This window comes from Ipomoea nil, unplaced genomic scaffold (assembly GCF_001879475.1).
Source record: "Ipomoea nil cultivar Tokyo-kokei standard unplaced genomic scaffold, Asagao_1.1 scaffold1407, whole genome shotgun sequence".
Lineage (NCBI taxonomy): Eukaryota > Viridiplantae > Streptophyta > Magnoliopsida > Solanales > Convolvulaceae > Ipomoea > Ipomoea nil.
Window position 1 is genome coordinate 3,448,872 of NW_017617835.1, and position 27,700 is coordinate 3,476,571.

The following is a 27,700-nucleotide window of genomic DNA, read 5'->3' on the forward strand; positions in this document are numbered from 1 at the left end:
ACTCACAACCTTCCAAATGAAAGTCCAACCCGGATACCATTAGACCACATAGTCCTGGTAAATAACATATTAATATGAACTTTTAAAAATTTAGAGATTTAATTGACTTTTCATCTAAAATTTACACTTTCTCCTAGAAATTTGTTGATTTATAAGTTTTTGAAAATTGAGTTGAATTTGTAATCTGGACGAAAAAGTTTGAATTACAGAGACTTGCAAATGCAGCTCAGAATCCTCCTGAAGTTGCTTCTCCTCGTTGGTAATGGTGTATGTGATAGCATGCTGGGTGGTAGAGGACTGACTTGGTTCTCCGGCGCGGCGTTGAACTCCGGCAAAGCAACTAAGCTAGAGATCAGTGACTCAGTGAGCTTATCTACAACTGGAAATCTTTTATTTTCCATACAATCATACATTCTGCTTTTACATTTTTACTGAATTTTCTTATTGGCAATCGCAATTTTTTGATTTTTTTCCTAGAATCACATGGGAGATTCTGCATGCAGATATGCGGGTTTTCTTCGCCCAGGTACATACAGTTCAATCTTGCACATTTAATTTTTGGAATTGAATTCTCTAATTTGTTGTTACTATACTCTCTGATTTGCTGCCTTTTTGGTTCAGTCATATCTGGAAATTGTGTTATGTGCAATTGCTTATTACTGAATATAGGTGATGGGGTTGCATGGTTTGAGAAATTGGATTAATTTCTGGGGATTTCTTTTTCTTGTTGAAATTTGCATAGAGAGAAAGAAAGAGAAAGATGTTTGTTGAAATTGAAATTGCTGCATTTACTGCATGATGAGATTTTCATTAATTTCCCCTCAAATTAATGCACTTTTGTCATGTGTGCTTTCCCATTTGCTTTGGATGAAATTTTATCCATGCCTCTATAGGTTTGGTTCTGGGATTTGGGGCATTAGTGAAGAGGGTCCATAGGGAAGTGGAGATTTTTTCTTTGTTTGCACTTTGCAGCAAATTTCATTTCTTGAATGTTGAGTGTAACAGATTGATGCAGCAGAATGAAGACTTTTGGGTAGTTTGAAGAAGTGATTGGAATTGGTTGTGGTTTGCTAAATGAGTATGAATCTCGGGAGGAGATTTTCGGTTCCCCAAGAGAATGGGGATCCATGGATTCCAGTGATACCACAGATTACCGATTTGTCTAGACCCACTCTTGTTCCGGCTGACTTGCAAGGGAACCAGATTTTACCCAGGCATGATCTTATTCCGTCTGGAATGCAAGGGAATCAAACGGAGATGACAAATTGGCAGGAACTGGTTGGGATCTACGGGGAGCTTCTACAAGAAGGAGATGATACCGGAGCAATTCAGAATGTCAGATCTGTGGAGCAAATGGATGGAAATTCAATGGCACTGATGAATTTGAAGCAGAAGGAGCTTCATACCTGGCAGAATGGTGTTGTTCAGAACCAAAGCATTGATCAGAGTATGGTGTCATATGGGAAAAATCTTGGCCATCTAAATCCCGGTTGGAGTAATTGTAGTTCTCTAGCAAAATCAATGGCAACGAGGAACACACCAATTGCTTGTTCTATGAATGCATCACCAGAGAAGAGCATCCCTGCCACAAGTAAACCCGACATTCCCAGTTCTTATCCTCAATTAGAAGGCAATTACACTCACGGTGAATCCTCAAGTCCAATGCCCCCAAAACAAAAGCTCGTGTTGCATTCAAGTGCAGTTTCCAGTAGTTACACCAGGAAACGCCAATCTCATGGTAAGTTTAGCCAAATCATTTTATAGTGAATATGCTTTACAAATCTGTTGTCAAAACTGCATCGAAATTCAGACTATCTATTTTCATGAATTCATTCTGAGAACCTTAAGTATTCTTATGACTACCTGAGAGTATATATCTCTGTGACTCTGTCAACTGTTCAGTATTAGTCATTTGATAGTTATCGAAACTCAAAATTCATACTTGTTTGATAATAGTCATTAGTCATTAGTCATTTTGGCAGGGACACAATATAGTCATGTGGGAGAAGATCCATAAGTATTTTAGAGTAAACTAAAATCTGAATGCTGTTTTGACAGATGGTTTTGCCGTCCCATATACTGCCAACGGTGACATTTATTCACCATCACCGGAAACTGTTGTAACCTCAGGTGCAGCCAGTTTTGTCAAATTTGCCCCAATAACTCCTGATAAGGCGGATCAATTGAAAATCTGCCATCATTCTGAAATACAAAACTTTTCAAGCGAGGAAAATTCAAGTCCAGAAAAGGATAACCAGGAACAGACAACCTGGGCTATACGAGAGGGAGATAACCACTCTGTCTATCTCATACAGAATACTCCAGATTCATTGTCTGCAGCAATATCACCATTGTCAAAAGGAAATAACACTGATAGCAAAGGTAATGCAGAAATTGACCTGAACAAGACCCCCCAGCCTAAACCTCCTAGAAGACCGAAACACCGGCCAAAGGTGGTGGTTGAAGGAAAACCCAAAAGGACCAGTAAATCTTCTGCTCCAAAGAATAGTACTCCCAATGAGAATCCATCAGGAAAAAGGAAGCGTGTGCGCAGAAAGCCACCGAAGACCCCATCATCTAAACAGGACGATGAAATGAATGGGGTTGCAACTTCAAATGCAGATAAAGTAAAATCATGCAGGAGGGTTCTGAACTTCGACGTAGAAAATGGGGCAGCAAATGGAAAACAAGGCAGAGACGAGGGTAGCCAGGTAGAGGCACGAGGACGGTTTGACCAATCTTTTAATTTGAACTTGGGTGCTCGAGATAAACTAGTGTCTTTGGTTAAAGATGTGTCTACAACTTCCATGATGCAAGAGCAGCAGAATGGAGAACAGCAACTAGTAACTACAAGCAGCCGCTTCCAGAAGCCAATTAATGTGCCTACAAGCCCAGCTACACCTAAGAGTCATAAACTGAATGCCATAGCTAGAAATTTGAACGTGCGAAATACTATTCTATACCAAAATAGTAGACAGAATGGGTACAATCAAGTAGAAGAAGTTGACCATGAAAAAGGAATTAGCAGAAATGACTTCCAAACAAACACTAGTCAAGCAAGAATTGAGGAAACAAGACAGTTGGCTTTGCAGAGTACCAGTCAAATGCTGAGAGATATAGCTAAAATGACTGGAAACCGAGGATTCAAGAGAGACCTTCACAGCTCTGAGTTGACTGATTCACAAGCTGTTAACCTGGTTGGATCTCACTTGTTGTGCCACAACATGTCTAGGACAGGAAAGCTTAACAGTGATTGTAGTACATTGGGGATATGTTCAACAACTCGCAAGAAAAAGAAGTCCAAGGACTCATTTTGTGGAACCATTACCAGTACACCTTCCTATGTTACAGCTGTCAAAGATTGCTCAGCACACATGCAAACGGGTAGCTCTATATCTCCTGATAATAGCAGATTATCGAATCCTAATCTTCATCGTGAAATAAAATGTCAAAATGCAGAGAATGTAATGAGTGGGGATGCGGCCAATCGGCATTTAAACCCCTTGACAGTGGGGCTTCACTATCAGGGACAACACACTTTGTCTCAGTTGCATCCAAATGCAGAGAAACAATGTACTCCATCATATTTTCAATCAAATGCAGGAATAGAGGCTGAGAATATGTCCCAACAACACACTGAAACCGATGGCCACAAAGCCCTAGCAACAGTTAGAAACTGGAATACCAAGTGTGCTACAGTGTCTGTTTCTGAGTCTGTACAAGGGCATGAAAAACGGACTTCACCTGCTACCATTTCTGCAAAGGCAACGGAAGTCAGACAGGCATCACCAAATCAAGCATCCAGATCCAGTAGGAAGCAAATTCCAAGAGAGAAAAAGAATGCACAAGGTGACCAGCAACACTGCACAGGTACAAAAGTTTATGTTCCTCCTAATACACCACCCCCCCCCCCCCCGCCCCCCCGCCCCCCCAACACACACACACCAAAGCCCCAGACGGAATGTCTGGCTATCACATTAAGTATTCGTGCTATGAGACTTCTAATTAACCATAACAATTTTGGTGCAGGCCCACTGGAATCAGGGGACTATACAGTTACTGTTGATATACTTGCATTGCGACTGGAATGCCTAGCTATCAGTGACAAGAGGAATAACTTGGATATAGAAGATCAAGGTGCACTTGTTCCATACAAAGGAGATGGTGCACTTGTTCCATACAAAGGAGATGGTGCACTTGTACCATATGAAGGATATGATCTTTCAAAAAGTCGAAAGCCGCGACCTAAAGTGGATCTTGATCCAGAGACAAATAGACTTTGGAACCTATTGATGGGGAAGGAAGGAAGTGAATGCAAAGAATCAATGGATAAGGACAAGGCCAAATGGTGGGAAGACGAAAGGGAAGTGTTCCAGGGACGGGCAGACTCATTTATAGCTAGAATGCATCTTGTTCAAGGTTAGCATAAATTCAGCATGCCAAGGACCTTGTAGTTCAGTGATATTGGTTTTGGTATGGTCTTTCTAAATTTAAGTCACTGGAACTGTTAACATCACATTTTTCTGTGTCACACTAGCTCTTGGCTATAGTTTAGAATGCCCTTCTCTAGTTGAACCACTCATTACATGTCTACATCCAAAATGAAAGCAGAAAAAGCAGTTTATAGAATGCTCACTGTTAACCTACTAGTAATTAACTAGCATTATTTTCCCTGATGTGAACATAGAAAAGGACATTTGCACTTTTGACCTTCTAAAGCAAAATATATTATGGCTGCATACCAAAAGACAATTTTAATCTGTGCAGGGGACAGACGATTCTCACGATGGAAGGGATCAGTAGTAGACTCAGTAATAGGAGTGTTCCTCACACAAAATGTGTCAGACCATCTTTCAAGGTAAATCCAATGACTTTAACATTTCGAAAAGAACTAAAAAGCAAAATTGGAGACCACAAACAAAAGTTTTATACTCTCCTATGTCTTTCCTTTTATGTGTAGCTCTGCTTTCATTTCTCTCGTAGCCAAGTTTCCCCAGCAGTCAGTGATTAAGGAAACAGAAGTTCAGGTAATAGATCCAGATGGCACTATTTCTTATCATAAGAGCATACTAAAGCAGCCAGGGCATAATCACAGCTCAGCAGCATCTGGTGAAGCATCTGACCTCATAATGAAAAATCTAACGAGAGCAAGAGAAATTCATATACCAAATGAGAAGAATAGAAGAATGGAGGAAGAAGTCATTTCATTGCAAAATTCATCTGTGTCTTTCATTCTTCAAGCCAATGAAGAAATCAAATCAAGCACTGGATCCAATTCAGAAGCTGAAGATCGATTAAGTGGGAGTAGTCCTAAGAATGGACAGAATCAACCAGAATTTTCTTTACAGACTGAAGTAACTGCCTCATTCCAGGAATTTCAGCATTATGCTATGTACAGTGCACTATTGAATAAGAAGACAATGCCTAGGAATCAGCAATCAAAAAATCCAGTTAGTAGCAGAGAAAATGGTACACTGGACAGGGGCAGTACTGAATTTGATTTCCCAATCAATTCTAATAATCAGTGCATAGAAAATTCAGCATTCACTTTCAGTGATCCCTGGTTACTGATAAAAGAATACTCCGACACACAGGAAACAACCTCTGACTATGTTTGGAAAGAAAATGCATCCTCTTTGCATTCAGTTGCTAATGGAACAAACCAAGAAAAAAGTGCATATTACTGTTGCACAGGCGTGGAATATATTGCTCAAAATACAAGTACTTCAACTTCCAAGGAAACAGAGGCCACAATAGTTCAAGCCTCAGGAGTAGACCAAGATGCATTTTTGAAAAAGAAATCAGAGCACCTAGTGAATCTACAACCGCATCCACAGACTGGACATATTCAACATTTTGCCAGTAGTGATCAACAGGAAAGGTCCAAAATAAGTCAACTGGACAACACTTTTAAGGCGTCCTCAGACACTGCTAAAGCCCATGCTAAACAACAATCAGGTGATGCATAGAAATATCCTGATAATTGTGGATAATTTTTTTTTCTCTAGGAAAGTTCTGTTGTAGAAAAGCTTAATACTTACAAAATACAATACAATCACTGCAGAAGGGGAAATACATCCTGACAAACTGGCTACTGAGAACGCCATAAACGTTTCAAATGCAAAAAAGAGAAAGACTGAAAAGGAAAATAACAAGGTAGATTGGGATAGCTTGAGGAAGCAAGTGCAATATAAGAGTGAAAAGATAGGAAGAAGCAAGGACACAATGGACTCGCTGGATTATGAAGCACTTAGACGAGCAGAGGTCAAAGACATATCTGCTGTTATCAAGGGAAGAGGAATGAACAACATGCTGGCAGAGAGAATCAAGGTGGGCATGAGAGTTCACTATGCTTTTTAAGATTTGAGATCAGGATAAGCGACCCACACCCGAAAACAGAGAATACCCCCTAAAGAAGTTATTTTTTCTGACATTGTGCAGGATTTCCTTAACCGGCTGGTTAGAGATCATGGAAGTATTGACCTGGAATGGTTAAGACATGCGCCACCAGACAAAGTAAAGTGAGCATTGTAAAATAATTCAAAAAACTTGCTAATATATCTTGCACCATAACTTCCTACATCATTCCCTAACTTTTTTTTTTTTTTTTTTTTTTTTTTTTTTTTTTTTTTTTTTTGTATTACAGGGAATATCTATTAAGTATTCGAGGACTGGGTCTGAAAAGCGTGGAGTGTGTGCGCCTATTGACACTACATCATCTTGCATTCCCAGTAAGTTTCATTTTCCTACTTCTGATTACTTGGACATAGGATCTTGCACTGAAAGTTGAATTTTTAGGTTGACACAAATGTTGGAAGGATTGCTGTACGATTGGGGTGGGTCCCTCTCCAACCACTTCCCGAGTCACTCCAGCTGCATCTCCTTGAGATGTAAGTGATATATGTGGCATCCTCTATTTCCAGAGTTTATCTGCTATGTTGAACGTTACCATGTTTTATACAGGTATCCAGTACTGGAGTCAATTCAAAAGTATCTATGGCCCAGACTCTGCAAGCTGGATCAGAAAACTCTGTAATTCATTTAACCTTCAAAATCATTATTTCCTATAAAGAAATTAGCTTTTTACCAGAAGTAGACTAAAAATTTTTTTGACATACCATTCATGTCACTCACTGAAGTACTCACTAAGTGCAGGTATGAGCTACACTACCAAATGATTACATTCGGAAAGGTACAAATGTTGCATACCAGTGGAGTTTATTACTGTCCTCATTCGAAATATTATGCACACCTTGACCATAATGGTGGGTGCTTCTTTGCTTATTTCTGACCTTGATTTGCAGGTTTTCTGCACGAAGAGTAAACCAAACTGTAATGCATGTCCAATGAGGGGAGAATGTAGGCATTTTGCAAGTGCGTTTGCAAGGTTAGAGATTCAATATAATTAATTACACACGCATCTAGCTCACTACTAAAGACTGTTTCAATCAAATAGAAAAAAGTTGAGATCAACAATGAAAAAGGGGCACTATAGGCTTAATTTTGTTATTATCTGTCACTTTTCTGAGATGCGGTAACTTAATTGAGTAACGTGATATTAGGAAAAATTGCACAGAAAATAATGGAACAACACACACAAAAAAGACTTTGGAATTTGAATCAACTGCATGATGTTGAAAACTTGGAAACCTTCATCCCTTAATTCCTTTTCCATTTAAATGAATGCACTACAAGAGTGCATGAGTGTAACATAATAGCGATAGCGTATTACCTACAGTGCAAGGCTTGCCCTTCCAGGGCCAGAGGAGAGAAGTATGGTGAATTCAGGTGCACCTATCTCAGCTGATGGAAATCCCGCTGCCTCATTCAAGTCTATGCCACTTCTCCTAGGAAAGCCAGGAGATCGTACTGTAAGCTCAGCTGATGCATTTGAAGCTAGTTACATGTCCTCTCTCTTGAACAAGCCTATGCCACTACCTCCAGAGATAACTAGCTTAAATAGAGAAGCAACAGAGTTCATTACAAGCAGCTATGAACCTATTATTGAGGAACCAGCAACACCTGAACCAATGCCAGAAGTTTCAGAAAGTGATATTGAGGATGCATTCTATGAGGATCCTGATGAGATCCCTACGATTGAGCTCAACATCAAAGAATTCACAGCCAATCTGCAGACTATCTTGCAAGAGCAGAGCATGGGAATACAAGAAGGTGATATGTCCACAGCTTTAGTTGCTTTGAATCCAGAGGCTGCTTCAATCCCAACACCAAAACTGAAAAATGTGAGTCGCCTGCGTACAGAACACCAAGTGTAAGTTTCTAAATTCTTGATAAAGTTTCCAAGAAATGACATACCAATTCCAGAAGAAAACAACTTGAATTGAATGAACTTCTGTACATTTAAAAATCATAGGAAACCTTTACAAGAATGTCAGATGCTGGTAGTAATTAACAAATCAATCAGGCACTCAATCATGAGGATCAGCACTGAACCAATGGCCTTTGTAGAACATCCTGAAATTGCCATTTCATCTAAATGAATGCAATCACAACTAAGTCATATAGAGCATGTCTTTTGCTGTTTGTCGATAACTTCTATAATCTTTTTGCAGGTATGAACTTCCAGATTCACATTCACTTCTTGAAAGGGTGAGATATCAATCTTCTCTTTCCTTGAAGTTAAATATTTGGTTAGACAACACTAAGCTTGAAAACTGACCCTACAACATTTTAACATTCAGATGGATAGACGTGAACCTGATGATCCAAGTCCATACCTTCTAGCTATATGGACACCAGGTAATCAAAGATGTTTTGATGAAATTCTATTTGATTTCATGTCTCAAAACGGGTTTGCACCATAACTTGTTTTGCTTTTCTTTCCTTTTATCTCTTTTTTTTCCCCATCATGTTTTTGTGTGCCCTGAATGCATACCTGATCGGTACCAAATGACCAGGTGAAACTGCAAATTCAGTTCAACCTCCTGAAACAAACTGTGATTATCAAGCATCAGGTAGACTGTGCAATGAAAATACATGCTATTCATGCAACAATGTTAGAGAAGCAGATTCACAAACAATCAGGGGCACACTTCTGGTGAGCAATCTAAACATTACCAAATAAGAAATTCAAAATTTTCTATTGAAAGAAATTTAAAGGCATGATTTTGGTTTTGCTGAAATACCTACCTTGATGTAGATACCATGCCGAACAGCAATGAGGGGGAGTTTCCCACTCAATGGAACATATTTTCAAGTGAATGAGGTAAATATAATTCATTTTATTCATTCAGTGTAATGCAAGTCTCTGTTTGGCTTACCACGCTACACCCAGTATAAAGCTGTAACCTGCAAACGAACAGACTCTTTCAGCCTCTCATATGATCAAGAAATATCTTTACACCTGTTCTTTGGTTGTGCAGGTATTTGCTGATCATGAATCCAGTCTTAATCCAATTGATGTTCCAAGACGATTGATATGGTACCTGCCAAGACGGACAGTGTATTTTGGGACTTCCGTCTCCACAATTTTTAAAGGTATGCTGAGAGATAGTCATTACATTAACTAGAATTAATCATTTTATGGATTGAGAATCAAATTAAAGCAACTAATTGCGTGTACTTATCAGGCCTGTCCACAGATCAAATTCAGCATTGCTTTTGGAGAGGTATGGACAGCTTCTTCTATTCCATCACTTGTAGCATAAGAACACACTTGTAGCTTAACCTTAAGCTGAACTTCAGTGGAAAAAGGATTACATAAATGTCTGCATGCATAAGAAAAATGCTTGTCCATATATCAATTTGATTAAGGTGATGATTTTTAAAAATGAAACTACTCGTAAAGAAATGAGAAGCATGATTAATATCAGCAAGGGAAAAGGCTTGATTCAACTTTTTCGTACTCAAATTATCATATTAGATGAATATAATTTTCGCAATTTAGCAGGCATTACCATCTTCATATTCACCATTCATTTCAAAATCAGCTAAGCCCCTTCCATACTCATTTACTCCATACAAATGCCATATGAAATGGGTGTTGCAGGATTTGTCTGTGTTAGGGGGTTTGATCAGAAAACTCGAGCACCTCGCCCTCTTATAGCCAGACTGCACTTCCCAGCAAGTAGGTTGGCCAAGAATAAAAACGAGAATGGAAGAAAACAAGCTTCTGCTGCTAAGTAGGATGGATACACAGTCTGATTGCTAACATTTCTGGCTTCTTAGAAGGAAATGCAAGCTAATTACATATAATACCCAGTGGCTGAAGTAGTGTCAAGTTTTGCTCTCCTTCACAAGAAGCAGTTTGTATTCTTTCATTACCATTTTTCAGGATTACTGATAGCCTGATAGGAACAATTTTTACAAGACAATACATACATAGCATCTTTATTTTTATTTGATAAGGAGTAGTATTATATAGACGATATGATACACGTTAGTGTTACACCTCTTTGTGATCCATCTAAATTCTAAATTCTAAAATGCGTTTGGTTGCATGCATTTGTTGACGACATTATTCCAGAACTGAACAGAAATCTCAAGAAACTCCAGCAGAGTAACCTCAGCCTTCACAATCACATCACGGGGAGCCTTCTCCAGCGCACCATCCGCTGTTCTTTGAAGAGAAAGGCAGTAGTCGCCTTGGGCGTCGCCGCCCCATTTCCGGCACGCCTCTTTCATCTCCTCCGGCGTCCTAGAACCCTCAGATAAGCAGTGAGCAAAGGTGCGGTGATAAACAGTTTGTGTAGCCCAGAGAATTGACAGCGCCGCCGTGTAGTCGTCGTCGGTAAGACTCTCCAGTAGCTTGGAGTAGTCTATGGTGGGCTGATAGGGCACTACACTGTCCAGGGAAACATGGAGCTTCTCCGCTTCCTGTACGTTTCGATCAATTCCATCATCACGAAGAAATTTAAGTATCAAATTAAAGTAAAACTCATCACTCGATCTTGAATTGTTATATAATACTCACTCGTTCCAGCCATGAAATCTTGTCATTTTGTAAACCGATTCCGGTCTGAATCACTTGTACTATGTCGTTTGATTCATGTCTTGCTTTCTGCAACAAAGTGGATAGGAAAGGAACAAACGCTCTTTTTGCCAGCCAATACTCTTGTCCCTACAACAATATATATTCAAATATCATATATACAATACAAAAATACTCCGTAATAATATTTTTAGCTCCTCAATTTTAAAAATTAAGGTCCTGTTTGATAAAATAGTTAGTTTATAAGTCAATTTTAACTTATTTGACAACTATTAGCTGTTTAATTTGATTAAAAAGTCAATATAAATATTTAGTTAATTAATTTTTTGTAACTTCAAAAAGCTACTCAAAACAATTTTTTCAATTAACTTTTTGAGAAAAGAAATTATACCAAACAGCTATTAGGACTAACAGCTAATTTACCAAACACATTTCTACAATTAACTAATCTTATTAACTAGTTATACCCTCTAATTAATTCAGCTAACAGCTAACAATGGCCTAAATATGTTTAAATCAATTAATATTATATTGACCAAAATGAAACAATTGATGGAGGGAAAAATTAGAAGTAATACAAGCCAATTGTTGAAGGAAGAGAGGGGAAGAGTGGCGTCGCGGATGGCTTGGGTGAAAGGGTTGCGGGTGGCTGCAATCAATAACAAGTCGTGCTTCCTCATCCATGTTTCCGTCATTCCCATTCCCTTTTTGCTCTCTGCAACATTTTCCACTTTTCTCTCCATTTTCTTTTCTTTTTCAATTCTCTCCTCCCAATTTAATTTGCTTCAACTCTCAGCTCGCTCAGCTCTGAGTACCAACCATTATATATACATACATATATATATATATATATATATATGCGTCGATCGACATGCTAACAGGCCAGGTGTCGCCATATCTACTTTCCAGAGCTGCATATATGCATGCAATATTAATGCAACGTATATTGTTTTCTGATGATGCATCCAGCTACCGCTTCATCCCGGCCTGCAACGTCACACGTTAAAGGCTGGCCTGTTTGGTATTTTGTTATTAAAATTTGTACATAAATAAAAAAATAAAAAGAGAAAGATAGTAACTTTGAAAATGTCTTAGTATTGTACAAAGAATAAATTAAAATGTATAAATTATCAATATACATTAGTACCCAACATAATTTTTATTTCCATTTTAACTGCCTTACCGATATTGGATCTTATTATATTTATTATTATTATTATTAGATAATTATAATAATTTTTTATTTTTATTATTATAAAAATAATTTAGTTTGTAATAAATTTATTAATATATTTATTAAAATTTAGATAAATAAAAACTTAATTAAAAATGAGCTTGCATACAAACTGTTATATATATTTTGTTCCACATCCCTTATGACACATTGTAACTTTGAGAGAGTCTGGTTATCATGCTAGCTCACTAAATTTTATGTTAACCTATTCGGGTAATCGAGTTTATCAATTTTTTATTAATCAATTTATCATGCTAAAAATTCACGATCCACTAGACTCGGCCGGCCTGGTTTGGTTCGTAGTATAGACCGGACTAGACCTAATCCAAGTCTTATAGCAACTAGGCCAGTTGTTGGGTCAACCCAAATAGGTTGGACTTGGATTGTGCTTTGGGCTAGCCTGCTCACTCTACACACGCAAATTATGCCCTGAAAACGTGTTCACCGTGAATGGTGAACACAAGTCCAAACGACGTCGTTTTTACGTGAAAAAAAAATTAGCTAATGTGCTGTTAACGACGCGCGTTTGATCAAATTATGAATTTTGTGTTATGAGATTATGAATGTAATGTAAATTCATAATCTCATAACAGAAAATTCATAATCGCATGATACTGCTAATTCTACGTAAGCAATATAAATAACACAAGACCAAGTAAAGCAGGTAAGTCTTTATTGATCAAGGTAGAGTTCCTAAGTACAATCTACTTGGTTGCTCTGAGTACCGACTGACTGCGGTCGGGAGTCTCTAGTTACAACCTATCGATCGTCCAAAAGTCCCTTACACTGTAACTACTGTGGGTATTTATAGCCGCTGCGCCGGGGACAAGATCCCAGCCGCTCGGCATGTCTTCCACGTAGCCACCACGTGCCATCCTCCTGGGTGCCCTGCCTGTCGATGTAAAGAGCCGCCACGTGTCTTTAGTCAGCTCTCTCGCCGAAGGACTACCGCTCGGGGCTGACACCATCGCTCGGGCAGCTCCCGGTCGGTTCCCGACCGGGTTCTTCTCAAGGAGCCCGAACTGTTACCTGCAGAGACAAGGAGAAAGAGACAAAGACTCCTCGGTCGTGGTGGAGCTATGTCGGTCGGGATATTCCCTACCAAGAGCCCCCCAGCCCGGGCCTTTTTGATCAGTCGGGAAAAAACGGGACGGGATGAAGAAGCCCAACCGTCAGCCGCCAAGCCGACCTGCCAGCTGTCATTCCCTTCTACGCCACGTGTCGGCCTCCGCCGGCCTCGGCGATCCCATCCGTCGTCTCGGATTCAGCGCGGGTCGTGTCAGGCAAGTTGGCCCATTTCCCGCCTAAATGCCCTCCTATAAATAGGCCCTTGAGGCCCTCGTTTGAACTTTCCTCACTCTTTCGCATCAGTCGGTACCCTCAGAGAGTCCCGAGCAGAGCAGCTTAGCAAGGCAGTCGAACAAGCGAACTTCAATTTTCAAGCTTCGAACTTCAATCTTCCTCCAATCGGTAAGCTCTTAACCCTCCTCTTTACTTTAGGCTCTCATTCGGGAAATGGGCCTTTACGGCCGGGAAGCAGAAAATGCTTGAACGCACCCGCAAGCGGTTGGAGGAGGCCCTCGACGCCGATGATCTCCAACTGGTCTTGTCGGCCTTACCCCCGGACGTGGCAGATCCCGGTCCCTCACCCTTTACCCCGACCCCGAAAGCCAGGGCAACCGAGCCTGGGGCTTCGTCGGCGGCTGCCTCGAGCGGGAAAGAGGCGACCACCAGTGCTCAGGAGGCGAAGAAGTAGATTTAGGCTTCTTTTCTTCTTTTTGTAAGACCTTAACCGGGAGCCCGGTCCCGAATTGTACCGGGCGCCTTTGATGGATTAATAAAATTTTATTTTTGCTCTATCTTGTGCCGCTCGTCTTTTATTTCCTTGCTTTTCATTTTTCGCACACCGATCATAGTCACCCGACCACTTGGCCTTTAGACCCGGTCTCGCGACACCCGATCCGCTCAACGCCCGACCTTACGACCTTATGGCCTGGTCGTGCGTTCGATGTTTCGACTTCAAAACTGGCCACCCGATCGGGTTTACCCGATCTCCAGGCCTTTGTCGAGAAATTTTCAAGCCTCTACGGTCGGAATGTAACCGAGCGACGGGCCGAGAACAAGCAAGCCTCTACGGTCGGAATGTAACCGAGAATTTTCAAGCCTCTACGGTCGGAATGTAACCGAGCGACGGGCCTTATCCCAGTCCCCACACTATTGTGCGCACGAGGCACGAGTGGGTGCGATAGTGGACAGAAGTTGGACGGATCGGGGAATAATGCTGAGAGCTCCTGGCTTCCCCGATCGGTGGCGTGACTTGAATGTCCGCCTATGTGGAGCGCATTTTGACCGGTCGACAGACTTCGCCCGATCGGTTGAATGTTGAAGTGATCTGCTCATGACGAGGGTGAAAGAAAATAACCGATCGTGCCGCCGCATACAATCGGTCGGGCAATCATCGATCGTATATACATTAAACTTTTACAACCATGAAATTTACATAGAAATGACGACCGGGACTAACTCGCAGGTCCAGCCCCCACTTCGTCTAAAAATACAAAAAATAGGCTAATGCCTAAAAAGAACGAGGTGCTCGGAATTCCAAGTCCCCTTTATTAGCCGACCCGTCGTTGTCTCTAGTCGGTATGTTCCCGGCCGGATGACGGCGTTGATGATGTACGGCCCTTCCCAGTTCTGAGCTAGCTTTCCCCCTTCTAAAGGTTGACTGGCCTCCCTTCGTCGTAAAACGTAATCTCCGACTTGAAAATAGCGAGGGTTGACCCGAACGTCCTTCGAGCTCTTGACGCGCTTCTGGTACTCGGCCATACGCCGAGCGGCTAGCTCTCTTTTTTCTTCGACCGCATCGAGATCCACAGCCATGGCGTGTTCATTGTCCTCCGCGTTGTAGGTTCTCTCTCGATCGGTCGGGATCCAAGCCTCGATCGGGAGCCGGGCTTCAGCTCCGTAAACCAGGGCGAAAGGGGTCTCCAAAGTAGCTTCCCTCGGGGTCGTCCGATAAGTCCATAAGACATATGGCAACTCATCGGCCCAACTACGACCGGCCGAGTGTAACTTCTTTTCAAGACCTTCCAATATCGTCCGGTTAGCATTTTCCACTTGTCCATTTCCCTGCGGGTAAGCGACAGACGACCGGACATGAGTCGTCCCGATCGTGGCCAAGAAATTCTGAAAATATTGGCTCACAAATTGGCGACCGTTATCGCTGATGAGATGTACGGGCACGCCAAAACGGGAAACGACATTGCGCCAAAGGAACCGAGCACACTGCTGAGATGTGATCGTGGCTAAGGGCTCGGCTTCTATCCACTTGGAGAAGTAATCAACGGCGACGATTACGAACCTTCTCCGACCGGACAGCTGAGGAAAGGGGCCCAAGATGTCTACCCCCCACCTAGCGAAAGGAATTGCGGTCGTGACTGGCTGGTAGAAGGTTGCCGGTCGTCCAGGCATCCGGGCGTACAGTTGGCACGTCTCACATTCCCGAGCTAACTTTTCACAGTCTAGCTGGAGGGACGGCCAATAGTACCCGACCAGCATGATACGACGGGCCAGGGATCGACCTCCCTGATGTGAGGAGCAGATTCCCGAGTGCAGCTCCTTCATGACTAATTCGGCCTCGAATGCGGTCAAGCAACGCATAAGGGGGCCTCCATACGATCGCCGATAGAGACGACCGTTCACGACTTGGAACCTCGGGGCTCTCAACTTGGCTTTTCGAGCACGCTGCGGGTCGTCTGGAAGTCGACCGTGCTCGAGGTATTCCTTCAGATCGGCGATCCAGCTATCTTCCACCGGTTGGATTGGATTGACCGGCAGGCGATGGATACTGTGCTTGGGGATCACCAAGATCCGAGCTATCTTCGACATGTGTTCCGGGGCGTCTTGGGCCAATTTGGACAAGATATCCGCATCGGCGTTATCCAATCGGGGTATATGTCGGACGGTATACCCCCGGAACTGAGCGAGCTTTTCCATGGCGAGGTCTCGGTATAGTTGTAGACGTTCTCCGTTAACCTCATAATCTCCGAGAACTTGCCCGACCACGAGCGCAGAATCTGTTTGGGCTCGGATGTATTCAGCCCCCAAGTCCCGAGCGCACTGCAAGCCATTAACGAACGCTTCGTACTCGGCTTCGTTGTTGGTCGGGTGGAACTGGTACATAAGAGCAAAATAGACTTTGAATCCTTCTGGGCTCGTGACTACCACTCCTCCTCCTGCTCCTTTCTTGCTACTTGATCCGTCAGTAGCTAGCGACCACCACTCGGCCTCGGGATCCTCAACCTCGGGGGGTCGGGTATCCCGGGCGGTACACTCGACCAAGAAATCTGCCAGAGCCTGACCTTTGATTGCTGGTCTCGGTCGGTATTCGATCGCGTACTGGGTCAGCATTAACGCCCACTTAACTAGGCGGCCTGATGATGAAGCGGTTCGGAGGACTGGTCCGATCGGCTGATCGGTCAAAACGCGGATCGCTCGACCTTGGAAATAGGGAGCTAACTTCTGCGCGGCTATATACAAGGCATAGACGACCTTCTCTAACCGGGAGTACCGGAGCTCGGGACCATGTAGCGCGTGGCTTACATAGTACACCGGTCGCTGGACCCCTTCCGGATCGGTTCGGCACAATACTGCGCTTACTGCACGATCGGAGACGGCGAGGTACACGTCTAGCTCTTCTCCGAGCTCGGGGTTTGAGAGCACAATAGGTGACATGAGGTACTCCTTCAACTCGTCAAAAGCTGCTCGACACTCTTCGTCCTAGACGAACCCATTAACTTTTCGCAATACCTTGAAGAAAGGTAGAGCGCGCTCGGCTAACTTGGAAAGGAACCGGCTAAGGGCTGCCAATCGACCGGTCAATTGCTGAACCTCCCGAACGGTAGAAGGTGGTTGCATGTCCAGAATCGCTTTAACTTTGGCCGGGTTGGGCTCAATCCCTCTCTTGGTCATCATGTAGCCGAGGAACTTGCCGGTCTGAACCGCGAATGTGCACTTGGTCGGGTTCAGCCGTAACTGGTACTTCCTCATGATCTGGAAGCACTCCCGGAGGTCCCGAGTGTGGTCGGATCGGTCACGACTCTTGACCAGCATGTCGTCAATGTAGGCCTCCATCGTTCGGCCCAATAGATCGGCAAAGAGCATATTGATCATTCTCTGATAGGTCGCTCCTGCATTCCGGAGGCCGAACGGCATTACTCGGTAGCAATACAACCCGTCCGGGGTTACGAAGGCTGTCTTGCTCTCGTCTTCATGGTGCATCATTATTTGGTGATATCCCTTGAAGGCATCCATGAAGCTCATCAACTCGGCCCCGGCCGTCTCGTCGACCATCTGGTGTATGCTCGGTAATGGATACGGGTCGAGCGGACAGGCCTTGTTGAGGTCCGTGAAATCTATGCACATCCTCCAAGCTGGGGGCTTTGGAACTAGAACAATGTTTGCCACCCACTCGGGATAAATAACCGGGCGGATGTGCTCGATCGCTGCCATTTTCTTGACCTCCTCTCTGACAAACTCGCGGCGATCGGAAGATAGGTGTCGTGTCTTCTGCACGACCGGCTTGGCTGCGGGATCGACGGCTAGCTTGTGATAGATGACCGACCGATCGATCCCGGGCATGTCTTCGGGCCCCCATGCAAAGATATCAGCGTATTCCCGGAGTACGGCCAGAACTTCCGCTCGGAGCTCGGGAGTGAGGGCTCGGCCAATCTTGACCTTCCTGTCCGGGCGGTCCTCGGACAGGGGAACTTCTTCAATCTCTTCGGAGGGCTCAGGCTGCTCCTTCCGTTCCTTAGCCTCTTCCTTGGCTATGGTGTTCACCCGGGAAGACGGACCGGAGTCACGTCTATTGACCGCTCGAGTGTAGCACTTCCGGGCGGACTGGACATCGCCACGGACCACACCGACCCCATTGGGGGTGGGAAATTTCATGCAGAGATGGGGCATGGAAATTATCCCCCCGATCTTCATGATGGCGGGTCGGCCCAAGATTATGTTGTGGACACAATGGAGGTTGACCACAACAAACTCCAGCTCCGTCTTGATCGACTTTGGAGGCGTGCCGATCTCTACGGGGAGCGTTATCTTTCCCTCGGGGTAGATCAAGGCCCCGGTAAATCCCGACAGTGGTACACCGACCGGAGTCAGCTCCTTCCTGTCGAGGCCCAGCTTCTCGAAGACGTCCAAGTAAAGGACGTTCACACTGCTGCCCGTGTCCACCATAACCCTTTGGACATCCGTCCCCTTGACATCGATCGTGACCACCAGCGCCTCCATGCCGTGGTCGCTGCTGCTAGGTTGGTCCTCAAGGGTGAAGGTTATGGGCTCCATTTTTTGTCTTTTCCCGGTCTCTCGGGAATCCACGATCGCAACCGGGCAATTCGTCCTCGGCTGGGAAGCGTCTTCTAGGCCACCAAATATGACATGGATGGTGGGCTTGCCGACCGGGCGACTGCTGGTCGGGGGATCAGGGTCCCGTCGGTCTTCATGACGATCGTCCCTTCGATCGTCTCTTCGGTCCTGACCCGACCGATCGGAGCGGTGATGAGATCGCCTGTGATCCCTCCGATCGGTATTCCTCTTGCTTTCCTCTCTCTTCCCCACGCACTTGTCCAATTTTCCCAAATTGAGCAAATCTTCCAACAATTGGCGCAAGTGGGTACACTCCTCGGTATCATGCCCGGTGCATCGATGGTAAGCACAGTGCTTACTCTTATCAGGGCCGTCTCGATCGGGATGGGGGAGTTTGATGAGGTTGCAGGATTGGGCATACTGCATGGCCTCCGCTGCAGATCGGTTTAAGGCCGTAAACTCACCAGGCCTGGTGCGGGATCGGGGATGATCGTCTGCCGATCGATGTTCCGCCCGGCCGGCCGGTTTACGGGACGAAGACCCGACCTCTTGTGAACGTTTCACGGCATTCGCCTCACCAGCATTGGCGTAATCCGTGACCCTTCGGAGGGCCTCCTCATACGTGGTCGGGGGGTGGAGGATGAAATCCTGGTATAGATACCCCGCCCGAAGGGAGATATGGAGCATGTGGGTGGCGGTCGCATCATCCATGGGTTCGACCTCTCCGACCGCCGCTTTCCACTTGATAAGGAAGTCGGTCAAGCTTTCCCCTTCCAACTGCTTGGCCTTCTCGAGGTACATGTAAGACTTCCTCACCACTTTGGAAGTAATAAACTTCCGTACAAACTTGATCGCCAGGGTCTCAAACTTGTCGATCGACCCGGGTGGCAGGGTTCGAAACCACTCCGCTGCCCGACCGGTCAGGGTCGAATAAAAAGCCCTGCACATCACGGCGTCCGAAACGCCCTTCAGCATCATGTTGCTGAAAAAATCGTTGACGTGGGCCTCCGGATCTGTTCGACCGTCGTAACTCTTCTCTCCCGAGACCTTTAAGTCGAGCGGGTAAGGCTGAGCCATTACCGCTGCTGTGAAAGGCGTCTGGTGTAGGGTCGATCGGTCGGCCGGGGGTGCTGTAGGATACGCACTCCTGAGCTGCGCAACTTTAGCCTGGAGGTTGTAGAGCAATCCTCGGGTTTCGTTGAGCTCGGCGGCTTGAACGGCTTGGGCGGTATCCCGAGCGCGTCGCCGTCGGTGAGACCTCGACCCGCTATACCCGGATGAAGCCTCGTGGCTAGCTTCCTGCATTTGCACGTCCTCCTACCCGCGGTTCGGGTCTTGGGGTCCCAAACGCTGGCGCATCTCTGGTCGAAGACGATCAAAAGCTACCGCTCGGGCAACCTCTTCAGGGTCTTCCGCTTGAACGGCCTGAGCTGGTGCCTCCATCGCATCAGCACCCCCCGACCCCAACCGCGAATGAGCCGAGCGTCGAGCCCGGGAAGTGAACTGACGCTGCGGCTCTACTTGTGCGGTCGGTTGTACTGGAGGGGCGGCGGCTGGAGCTGTATGAGCTGGCGTATATGGTGGATAACCAACCGGGGAGGTGTAGCACATCGGTTGGCCTGGCCAGTACCCATACGGTGGAGGTGGGACCGGGTATGGATACTGGGCGGGATACATCATCGGCGGCTGCTGGTATGGCAGACCGGGTGGTGGGTATCCCGGTTGTATGTAATTTACCGGTTGCTGGGCGGCCGGGTATGCATTTGACGGATGCGGTGGTGAAAGGTTGAGGTTGAGGTCCATCGTCTGACCCTGCTGTTGGGTAGCATAGTGGTCGGAGGAGCTCGCCGCATCCGCCTGGTCGTCGGCGAAGTTGTTGTGTGCCCACGGATACATATTGGTATGGTGATCGGGTGCTCGTCAAGACGTTGGCTTGTTGCACGGATCCCCACAGACGGCGCCAAAATGATACTGCTAATTCTACGTAAGCAATATAAATAACACAAGACCAAGTAAAGCAGGTAAGTCTTTATTGATCAAGGTAGAGTTCCTAAGTACAATCTACTTGGTTGCTCTGAGTACCGACTGACTGCGGTCGGGAGTCTCTAGTTACAACCTATCGATCGTCCAAAAGCCCCCTACACTGTAACTACTGTGGGTATTTATAGCCGCTGCGCCGGGGACAAGATCCCAGCCGCTCGGCATGTCTTCCACGTAGCCACCACGTGCCATCCTCCTGGGTGCCCTGCCTGTCGATGTAAAGAGCCGCCACGTGTCTTTAGTCAGCTCTCTCGCCGAAGGACTACCGCTCGGGGCTGACACCATCGCTCGGGCAGCTCCCGGTCGGTTCCCGACCGGGTTCTTCTCAAGGAGCCCGACCTGTTACCTGCAGAGACAAGGAGAAAGAGACAAAGACTCCTCGGTCGTGGTGGAGCTATGTCGGTCGGGATATTCCCTACCATCGCATAAAAGTAAAATATTTATTAAATTATGAATTTTCTGTTATGAGATTATGAATGTAATGTAAATTCATAATTTCATAACAGAAAATTCATAATCTCATAACAGAAAATTCATAATCTCATAACAGAAAATTCATAATCTCATAACTGAAAATTCATAATCTCATAACTGAAAATTCATAATCTTATAACAGAAAATTCATAATCTCATGGTTCCAAAGTGAAAGTGTAGGCATGGTTTCAAAGTAAATGTGCAGGCATGGATTCATAATTTATGAATGTCCGTGATTTCGGACGGGAATGTGTAGGCATGGTTCCAAAGTGAATATGCAAGCATGAATTCATAATTTATGAATGTCCGAAATCATTGCTCACCTCAAATTAAAGTGAAACCGCGAAATGTGAAAATGAAGAAGAAAAGTCACGCAATTAATTAAGAAAAAAAAAAAAAAAAGATAACGGTGTACTAACACCGTTGGAACCGTGTTCACCATGAATGGTGAACACAGTTCCATGGCATAACGATTGTTCTACACACATCTAATCTCTCAAGTAAAAATTAACATATTCTTTTTGTCGAGTAACACGAATGTTCAAACCTTATAAGTAAATGGCATGCTCTATTATGATTAGTCATACTAGTGAGGATACCAAATGTCATATTTAAAAAAAAAAAAAAAAAAATTAGGAGGAGACCAACGTTTGAACTCGCATAATGATTAAGTTAACCATCATTATTTGACAGCAGCGTCGTGGATCTCTCGGTCCATAAATTTCAATTAATGTATAAAAATATCATTAAAAAACTCTAATTGAGATCTTTTAAATGATATCCATATTAATATTTTTTTTCAAAATTTTAAAATATTATATAGGTATATAAAGTCATTAATTTAGATATTATATAAATTTAGTTCATAAAAGTTAGCACTTTAAGTACATAGATTTACTATTGTTAGTAACATTTCATGTATTGCCGTATTATTTTTATTTACTTATAACATTATTTTTATGTACATAAAGACAGCTAACTTTGTAAGCTCATTAACTATGTATTCAAATTTCCAATTCAAGACCCTAATTAATTATACTTTTTACCTAATCCAACCTAACATATGTAGTACGTAACTCGTACCCATACCTTAATTACATAGTGGCTACATTGAAATCAAGAGAACCAAAGACAGATCAGAGGGGCCTGGCCTAATATTGCGATGAAGACGTACGTCATAATTTCTATAAATGTATATTCAATACAATAAAAATTAAAAATTAAAAAAAAAAAAAAAAAAAAAAAACAAAAATCATCTTTTGAGATACATCTAATATATGGTATAGTGGGTCAAACTCATAATATATATTATACGTTTGATACATATATAAGGAGCTCTCCATTCACAAGGATCACATGCCTGCAAACCCTTACTTAAGGAACCCTAATAACTAATACTATTATTTATGAAAAATTATCAATAATTTGTACTGTACAAAATGATATCTAATTTGTGATGAGAATTAAAATATTTTATATTTATTAATTAACTATGAATTATTTTCATTCTCACTATTTACATGTCAACAAGATATAAGTCAGTCTAGCTTGTTTGACAATTAGCAATTATAAATAAGAAACATTAATTTATGTGTCGTTTCTTAAATAATAAAAAGTTTATGAAAAAGTTTCAAGTTATTTTTAAATTAATTAAAAATTCAGAAACTTGTTTCCTAGGTCAAAAAAGTGTTTCTCACCCAAAATTTGTAAAAAGTTTCGCCAAACCAAAAATTTTGAAACATGTTTCCGAAGGCATTGTATTTTTTTTTTAAATTGACTTTTTAGTAATTGGTATATAATATTTAATATTTAACTATTCTGTATTTATTTGTGATTTGGTTCACTACTTTTATTTATAGTGTAATATTTTTTTATAAAATAATTAATATTTATGCATATTAAAAATATTTATAAATACACCCCTATTTTTTAATTTTTATATTTAAACATGTTTGCCACATTTCATTTCTTATATTTTTTGAAATTTTTGTTTTTCATTTTTCTGTTTTCATGCTACATAGTTAGGACATTTGGTTGTAAGTATTTTCCCTAAATACAATATATTATAATATATTGTATTATTGGGTGGTTGTGGTGCAAGTGGAAGAGTTAGTGACTTAATCTGTTAGGCAACTCAGGATATTTAGTCAACTGAATATCTGCCTACATTGATGGCATGTAGGCTTCTAAGCAAAATAGTCCTCCCACAGCTCCCGTGTTCGATATACACGCACCATCGAATATTCGCGAGAGAAGTGATAGACAAAATACTAACATTTATTCTGCAGGTTTACCATCTCGTGGCAATACCAACGACTATGGCTGGGGATATTCAGGCGATCCTAAAACTTTCGCTGTAACGAGGCAGGTTACTCGTTTACTATAGTTTATTTTAGCCTTAATATTATTATCTAACATTGGTAACTCGATCAAAGGCTCTATTTGGATACAATGGTTAATTGTTGGGTTGGGTAGGTTTTGGAATTTATAGTTTGTAAATGAGGAGTTGTTAAATAACTTAATTATTAGGTCATAATTCAATCTATTTTGGTCTATAAATCCAATAATATATAATAGCCCCATATACTTTACAAACGTTATCTTTAGTAAAACTTTATTAGCACATACTATTAACAATCACTAGCTAGTTGTTATTCTGATCTTTACATTATTGTGTTGTTGTTATTTATAATATAATTGTACTGTGTTGTAAACTTTCTAGAGATCGAACTTGAATTCAACATGTCAAGAAAACCATCAAGTCACTCTCTTGACATAGTGTGAAACTGTGAATATAAATCCCTACCCTTAATCTAATTTACATTATTAAAGTCAACAATTATATATATAAATACATCTTGAATTCATAAGTTATATCAAACATGCCTTAGTTTCTTGACATAGTAGCCACTATCCAATAGTATACATTAAGTAAATTCTGCTACCACTTAATTAACTGCACTAGGAAGATTCAATATTGATAAGAATCTAACTCATAATATTTTGATAGTCATGATTCACCCACTGGACCACTCTTTGCCCGCATGGGGAGCTCAGTTGGTCACACGAGTGAAGTTTGGGAACAATGATTCAGGATCGAGTCTCACCATCTAGCGACAATAAGGGAGTAACCTCTAAAAGTGAGGGGTTTCCAGCTGGTTCCTTGTGGACAGTAAATAAATGTCTAAACTCTGTGTTCAGCTAAGTTACCATAATTTATATTTTTTCAGATGTTCTGTCAGGTTAGGGCGTAGAAACCATTGAGATTGGTGATTCAATTTTTTGGAACAATGAATTGAGTTTGGGTGAGTAGATGACTAGATGGACCTTATTAATTACCTATGCCACCAACCACCATGCATGTTACTATCTTCTTAGCCTCGCGGTCACATACACAAACATTTAATTGATCCTCACCAGTAATTTCATGCATCCCATTATTCTTATACTCCCTCCCCATTGCTCTTTTCCCCTATCACCATTCTCTCTCCCTCTCCCCCCTTTTCCTTTATCCGATCAAAACAAAAATGATGGATTCAGTCTCTGCAATGTCGTCTTCTCTTTCCCCTTACTATCATCTCATTTTCACCTCCTTGGCTTTCTTGCTTTCCGGCTTGATCTTCTTGCTTTCCAGAAAATCAAAGTCCAAGAATAAGCCCAACTTGCCTCCCGGCCCGCCGGGCTGGCCGGTCGTTGGCAACCTGTTCCAGGTGGCTCGATCTGGCAAGACGTTTTTGCAGTACGTGAGAGATCTGAAGCCGAAATATGGCCCCATTTTCACTCTCAGAATGGGAACAAGGACGATGGTTATAATCACTAGTGCGGATTTAGCCCATGAGGCTCTCATCGTGAAAGGCCAGATTTTCGCCAGCCGGCCGAGGGAAAACCCGACCCGAACCATTTTCAGTAGCAATAAGTTCTCCGTGAACGCGGCGATTTACGGCCCGGTGTGGCGGTCCCTGAGGAAGAACATGGTTCAGAACATGCTTAGCTCGACCCGGTTGAAGGAGTTCCAGAGCGCTAGAAGCGCCGCCATGGATAGACTGATTGAAAGGATTGGGAACGAGGCCAAGGCTAATGACGGCGCGGTTTGGGTGTTGAGAAACGCCCGGTTCGCGGTTTTCTGCATTCTGCTATCCATGTGTTTCGGCGTCGAGATGGACGAGGAAACCATAGATTCCGTCGATCAAATGATGAAGGCTGTCTTGATTGTTCTCGATCCTAGGGTTGATGATTTTCTCCCGATTCTCAGCCCGTTTTTCTCGAAACAGAGAAAACGGGTTTTGGAGGTGAGGAAGCAACAAATCGAAACGATTGTGCCGTTGATCGAGAGACGCCGCCGGGCACTGGAAAACCCCGGCTCCGACAAGTCGGCGGCGACGTTTTCCTACCTGGACACTCTTTTCGACCTCACCGTCGAAGGCAGAAAATCTTCCCCGACGAACGCGGAGCTCGTGACGCTCGTCTCCGAGTTCCTTAACGGCGGCACCGACACGACGGCGACGGCCATCGAGTGGGCCATAGCGAGGTTGATAGAGAATCCTGGGATACAGTCGAAGCTGTACGAGGAAATCAAAAGCGTGGTCGGAGACCGGAAAGTTGACGAGAAGGACACCGATAAAATGCCGTACTTAAACGCCGTCGTAAAGGAGCTTTTACGGAAACACCCTCCCACGTTCTTCGCGCTGACGCATGCAGTCACGCAGCCGACAAAGTTAGGCGGCTACGACATTCCCATGGATTGCGGCGTCGAGTTTTTCCTGCCGGCGATTTCGGATGACCCGACACTGTGGTCCGACCCGGAGAAGTTCGACCCGGATCGATTCCTCTCCGGCGGAGAGGACGCCGATATCACCGGCGTCACCGCCGTGAAGATGATGCCTTTCGGCGTGGGGCGGAGGATTTGCCCGGGGCTGGGGATGGCGACGGTGCACGTGAACTTGATGCTGGCCCGGATGGTTCAGGAATTCGGGTGGTCCGTTTACCCGGAAAACAGCAAAGTGGATCTTAGTGACAAGTTTGAGTTCACTGTGGTGATGAAGAATCCTCTCAGGGCCAAGGCCACTCCCAGGGGGTGTAAGTAATGGTGATTAGGGTGTGAAAGATTATATTAATTAATCATAATTAAGGAACACAATTTCTTATGTCTTTCATTGTTTTCTTGTTGGGGGCATTCTGGGATTTCCTTGTCGTTTGTTATATTTCCTATGATGAATGGTGATGATGATTTATGGATTGATCTTGTGAAGTTCATATCCATTGCTATTTTGGAGAGTCAATTGTTTTCGCATTTTTGTAATTAAATTTTCTAAATGTGTTTTCAATTTTTTTTTAAAAATATATTTAACTTGTCATGTTAAATTTGAAACTAATTTGCGTCTATCTGGAATGCATGCAAAAGTTTTTTTTTTTTTGTTTTTTTTTTTGTTTTTTAAAATAAAGAAGCTAATTCATTAATTATAGGGTGAAACATTTAAAATAAAGATGGATGGAATGGTTAAATATTCTTTATAGTTTGACATAGAAACAACTTCCGTAGCAATTTTAAAGAAAACTTAATTCGCAGTCTGTTTCACAAATTTATTTAATTTGAAGGTGAATTCTTTGGAGGAACTTAAAACTTCTTTAATGATTTGGTCAAACGTACACAAGACTAACAGTGGTTGAATAGTCCTGCACGCCACCGGATGACCGGAGTATCTATTTCCATTGACAATATCTCCATCGAGTTGAACTGCATATAATAGTTTAGAGGAGTCTCTTTTTCATTGTCATGTTTGTCACCCAAGATGACATTCACATACGCTATGGCCAGTTTTATCGTTTCACGCTTTATGAGAAAGAACTCGTCAAAACAACGAGAGGAAAAACACAGAAACGACAAAAAAATAATAATAATAAATAAATAAATAAAATTATGCCAGTAAAACAAAGTAAAAGAGAAATAATCGTGCAAAGCGGAGAATGAAAGACAATGAAGGCGGACCAATAAGCACGATGATCTAAAGTTTCCAGGTTTGTTTGTTTTTTTTTTTTTTTTTTAATGTTGATAATTTTATAAAAAAAAAAATCAGGTCAATTAACTCATATCCATAAGCCCAATGTCCTAAGAAAATTATCTCGAACCAGAATGGATTGACCAAATTGACATCTTTATGTAGATACACTCAACACGTACGATCTTTTTAAAATAAAACTAAAACTTTAATTATAATTAGACTATTCAACTAACTATACAATTGTATTAACAATTCCGTGCACTTTACAATTGTATTAACAACCTGGTGCCATTAACAGTTGTGTTGTAATTGGTTGAATTTCATTCACAAATGCACTATGCTTTCAACACATTAATTACCTATCTAGTTGGTGCATGTTGAACACTTGTTCGTAGCCACAAATTTGCAGTGGTGTGGAGGGAAAAAGAGCACATGAATCTTTAATGTTGTCCTTTGCAGTTGGGCATTAAATTAGTCTTCTGTAGGTGGTTAGCTGTTATCAAAGCCTCAACGTGACATTGCTAATGACATAACAGATTCTAGTTCTATGCCCCACAACATGGCAACCAAGAACACCCTGCTCTTTTCATTCCATAAAAACATTAAACACCAGTTTAGTGCTCGATCGGG

At 42.8% G+C, this 27,700-nt stretch overlaps 3 protein-coding genes across 4 annotated transcripts; 2 read left to right on the top strand and 1 right to left on the bottom strand.

Moving 5' to 3' along the window:
• The first annotated feature begins 244 nt into the window (after positions 1 to 244).
• On the top strand, positions 245 to 10,318 carry LOC109186177 (transcriptional activator DEMETER-like). 2 transcript variants are annotated; one of them, XM_019336101.1, is made up of 22 exons: positions 245 to 363; positions 478 to 526; positions 1,006 to 1,738; positions 2,059 to 3,870; positions 4,030 to 4,419; positions 4,768 to 4,858; positions 4,961 to 5,958; positions 6,065 to 6,330; positions 6,442 to 6,521; positions 6,647 to 6,731; positions 6,799 to 6,890; positions 6,964 to 7,032; positions 7,156 to 7,192; positions 7,305 to 7,387; positions 7,739 to 8,272; positions 8,574 to 8,610; positions 8,703 to 8,760; positions 8,919 to 9,058; positions 9,161 to 9,226; positions 9,384 to 9,498; positions 9,591 to 9,629; positions 10,010 to 10,318. In XM_019336101.1, exons 3-22 carry the CDS (start codon positions 1,075 to 1,077, stop codon positions 10,144 to 10,146), a joined length of 5,793 nt encoding a protein of 1,930 aa, XP_019191646.1. In that variant the 5' UTR covers positions 245 to 363; positions 478 to 526; positions 1,006 to 1,074; the 3' UTR covers positions 10,147 to 10,318. The 2 variants fall into 2 exon arrangements, with proteins under 2 accessions (XP_019191646.1, XP_019191647.1); XM_019336102.1 differs by having other exon boundaries at positions 2,059 to 3,849.
• A 104-nt stretch (positions 10,319 to 10,422) lies between these two features.
• On the bottom strand, positions 10,423 to 11,742 carry LOC109186178 (probable bifunctional TENA-E protein). The gene is made up of 3 exons (XM_019336103.1): positions 11,530 to 11,742; positions 10,934 to 11,080; positions 10,423 to 10,836 (listed from the first exon to the last, which is right to left on the bottom strand). The coding sequence occupies exons 1-3, from the start codon at positions 11,692 to 11,694 to the stop codon at positions 10,441 to 10,443; spliced, it is 708 nt and encodes a 235-aa protein (XP_019191648.1). The 5' UTR covers positions 11,695 to 11,742; the 3' UTR covers positions 10,423 to 10,440.
• A 12,722-nt stretch (positions 11,743 to 24,464) lies between these two features.
• LOC109186114 (cytochrome P450 77A1-like) lies at positions 24,465 to 26,330 on the top strand. The gene has a single exon (XM_019336023.1). It carries the CDS (start codon positions 24,599 to 24,601, stop codon positions 26,153 to 26,155), a length of 1,557 nt encoding a protein of 518 aa, XP_019191568.1. The 5' UTR covers positions 24,465 to 24,598; the 3' UTR covers positions 26,156 to 26,330.
• Positions 26,331 to 27,700: the final 1,370 nt, after the last annotated feature.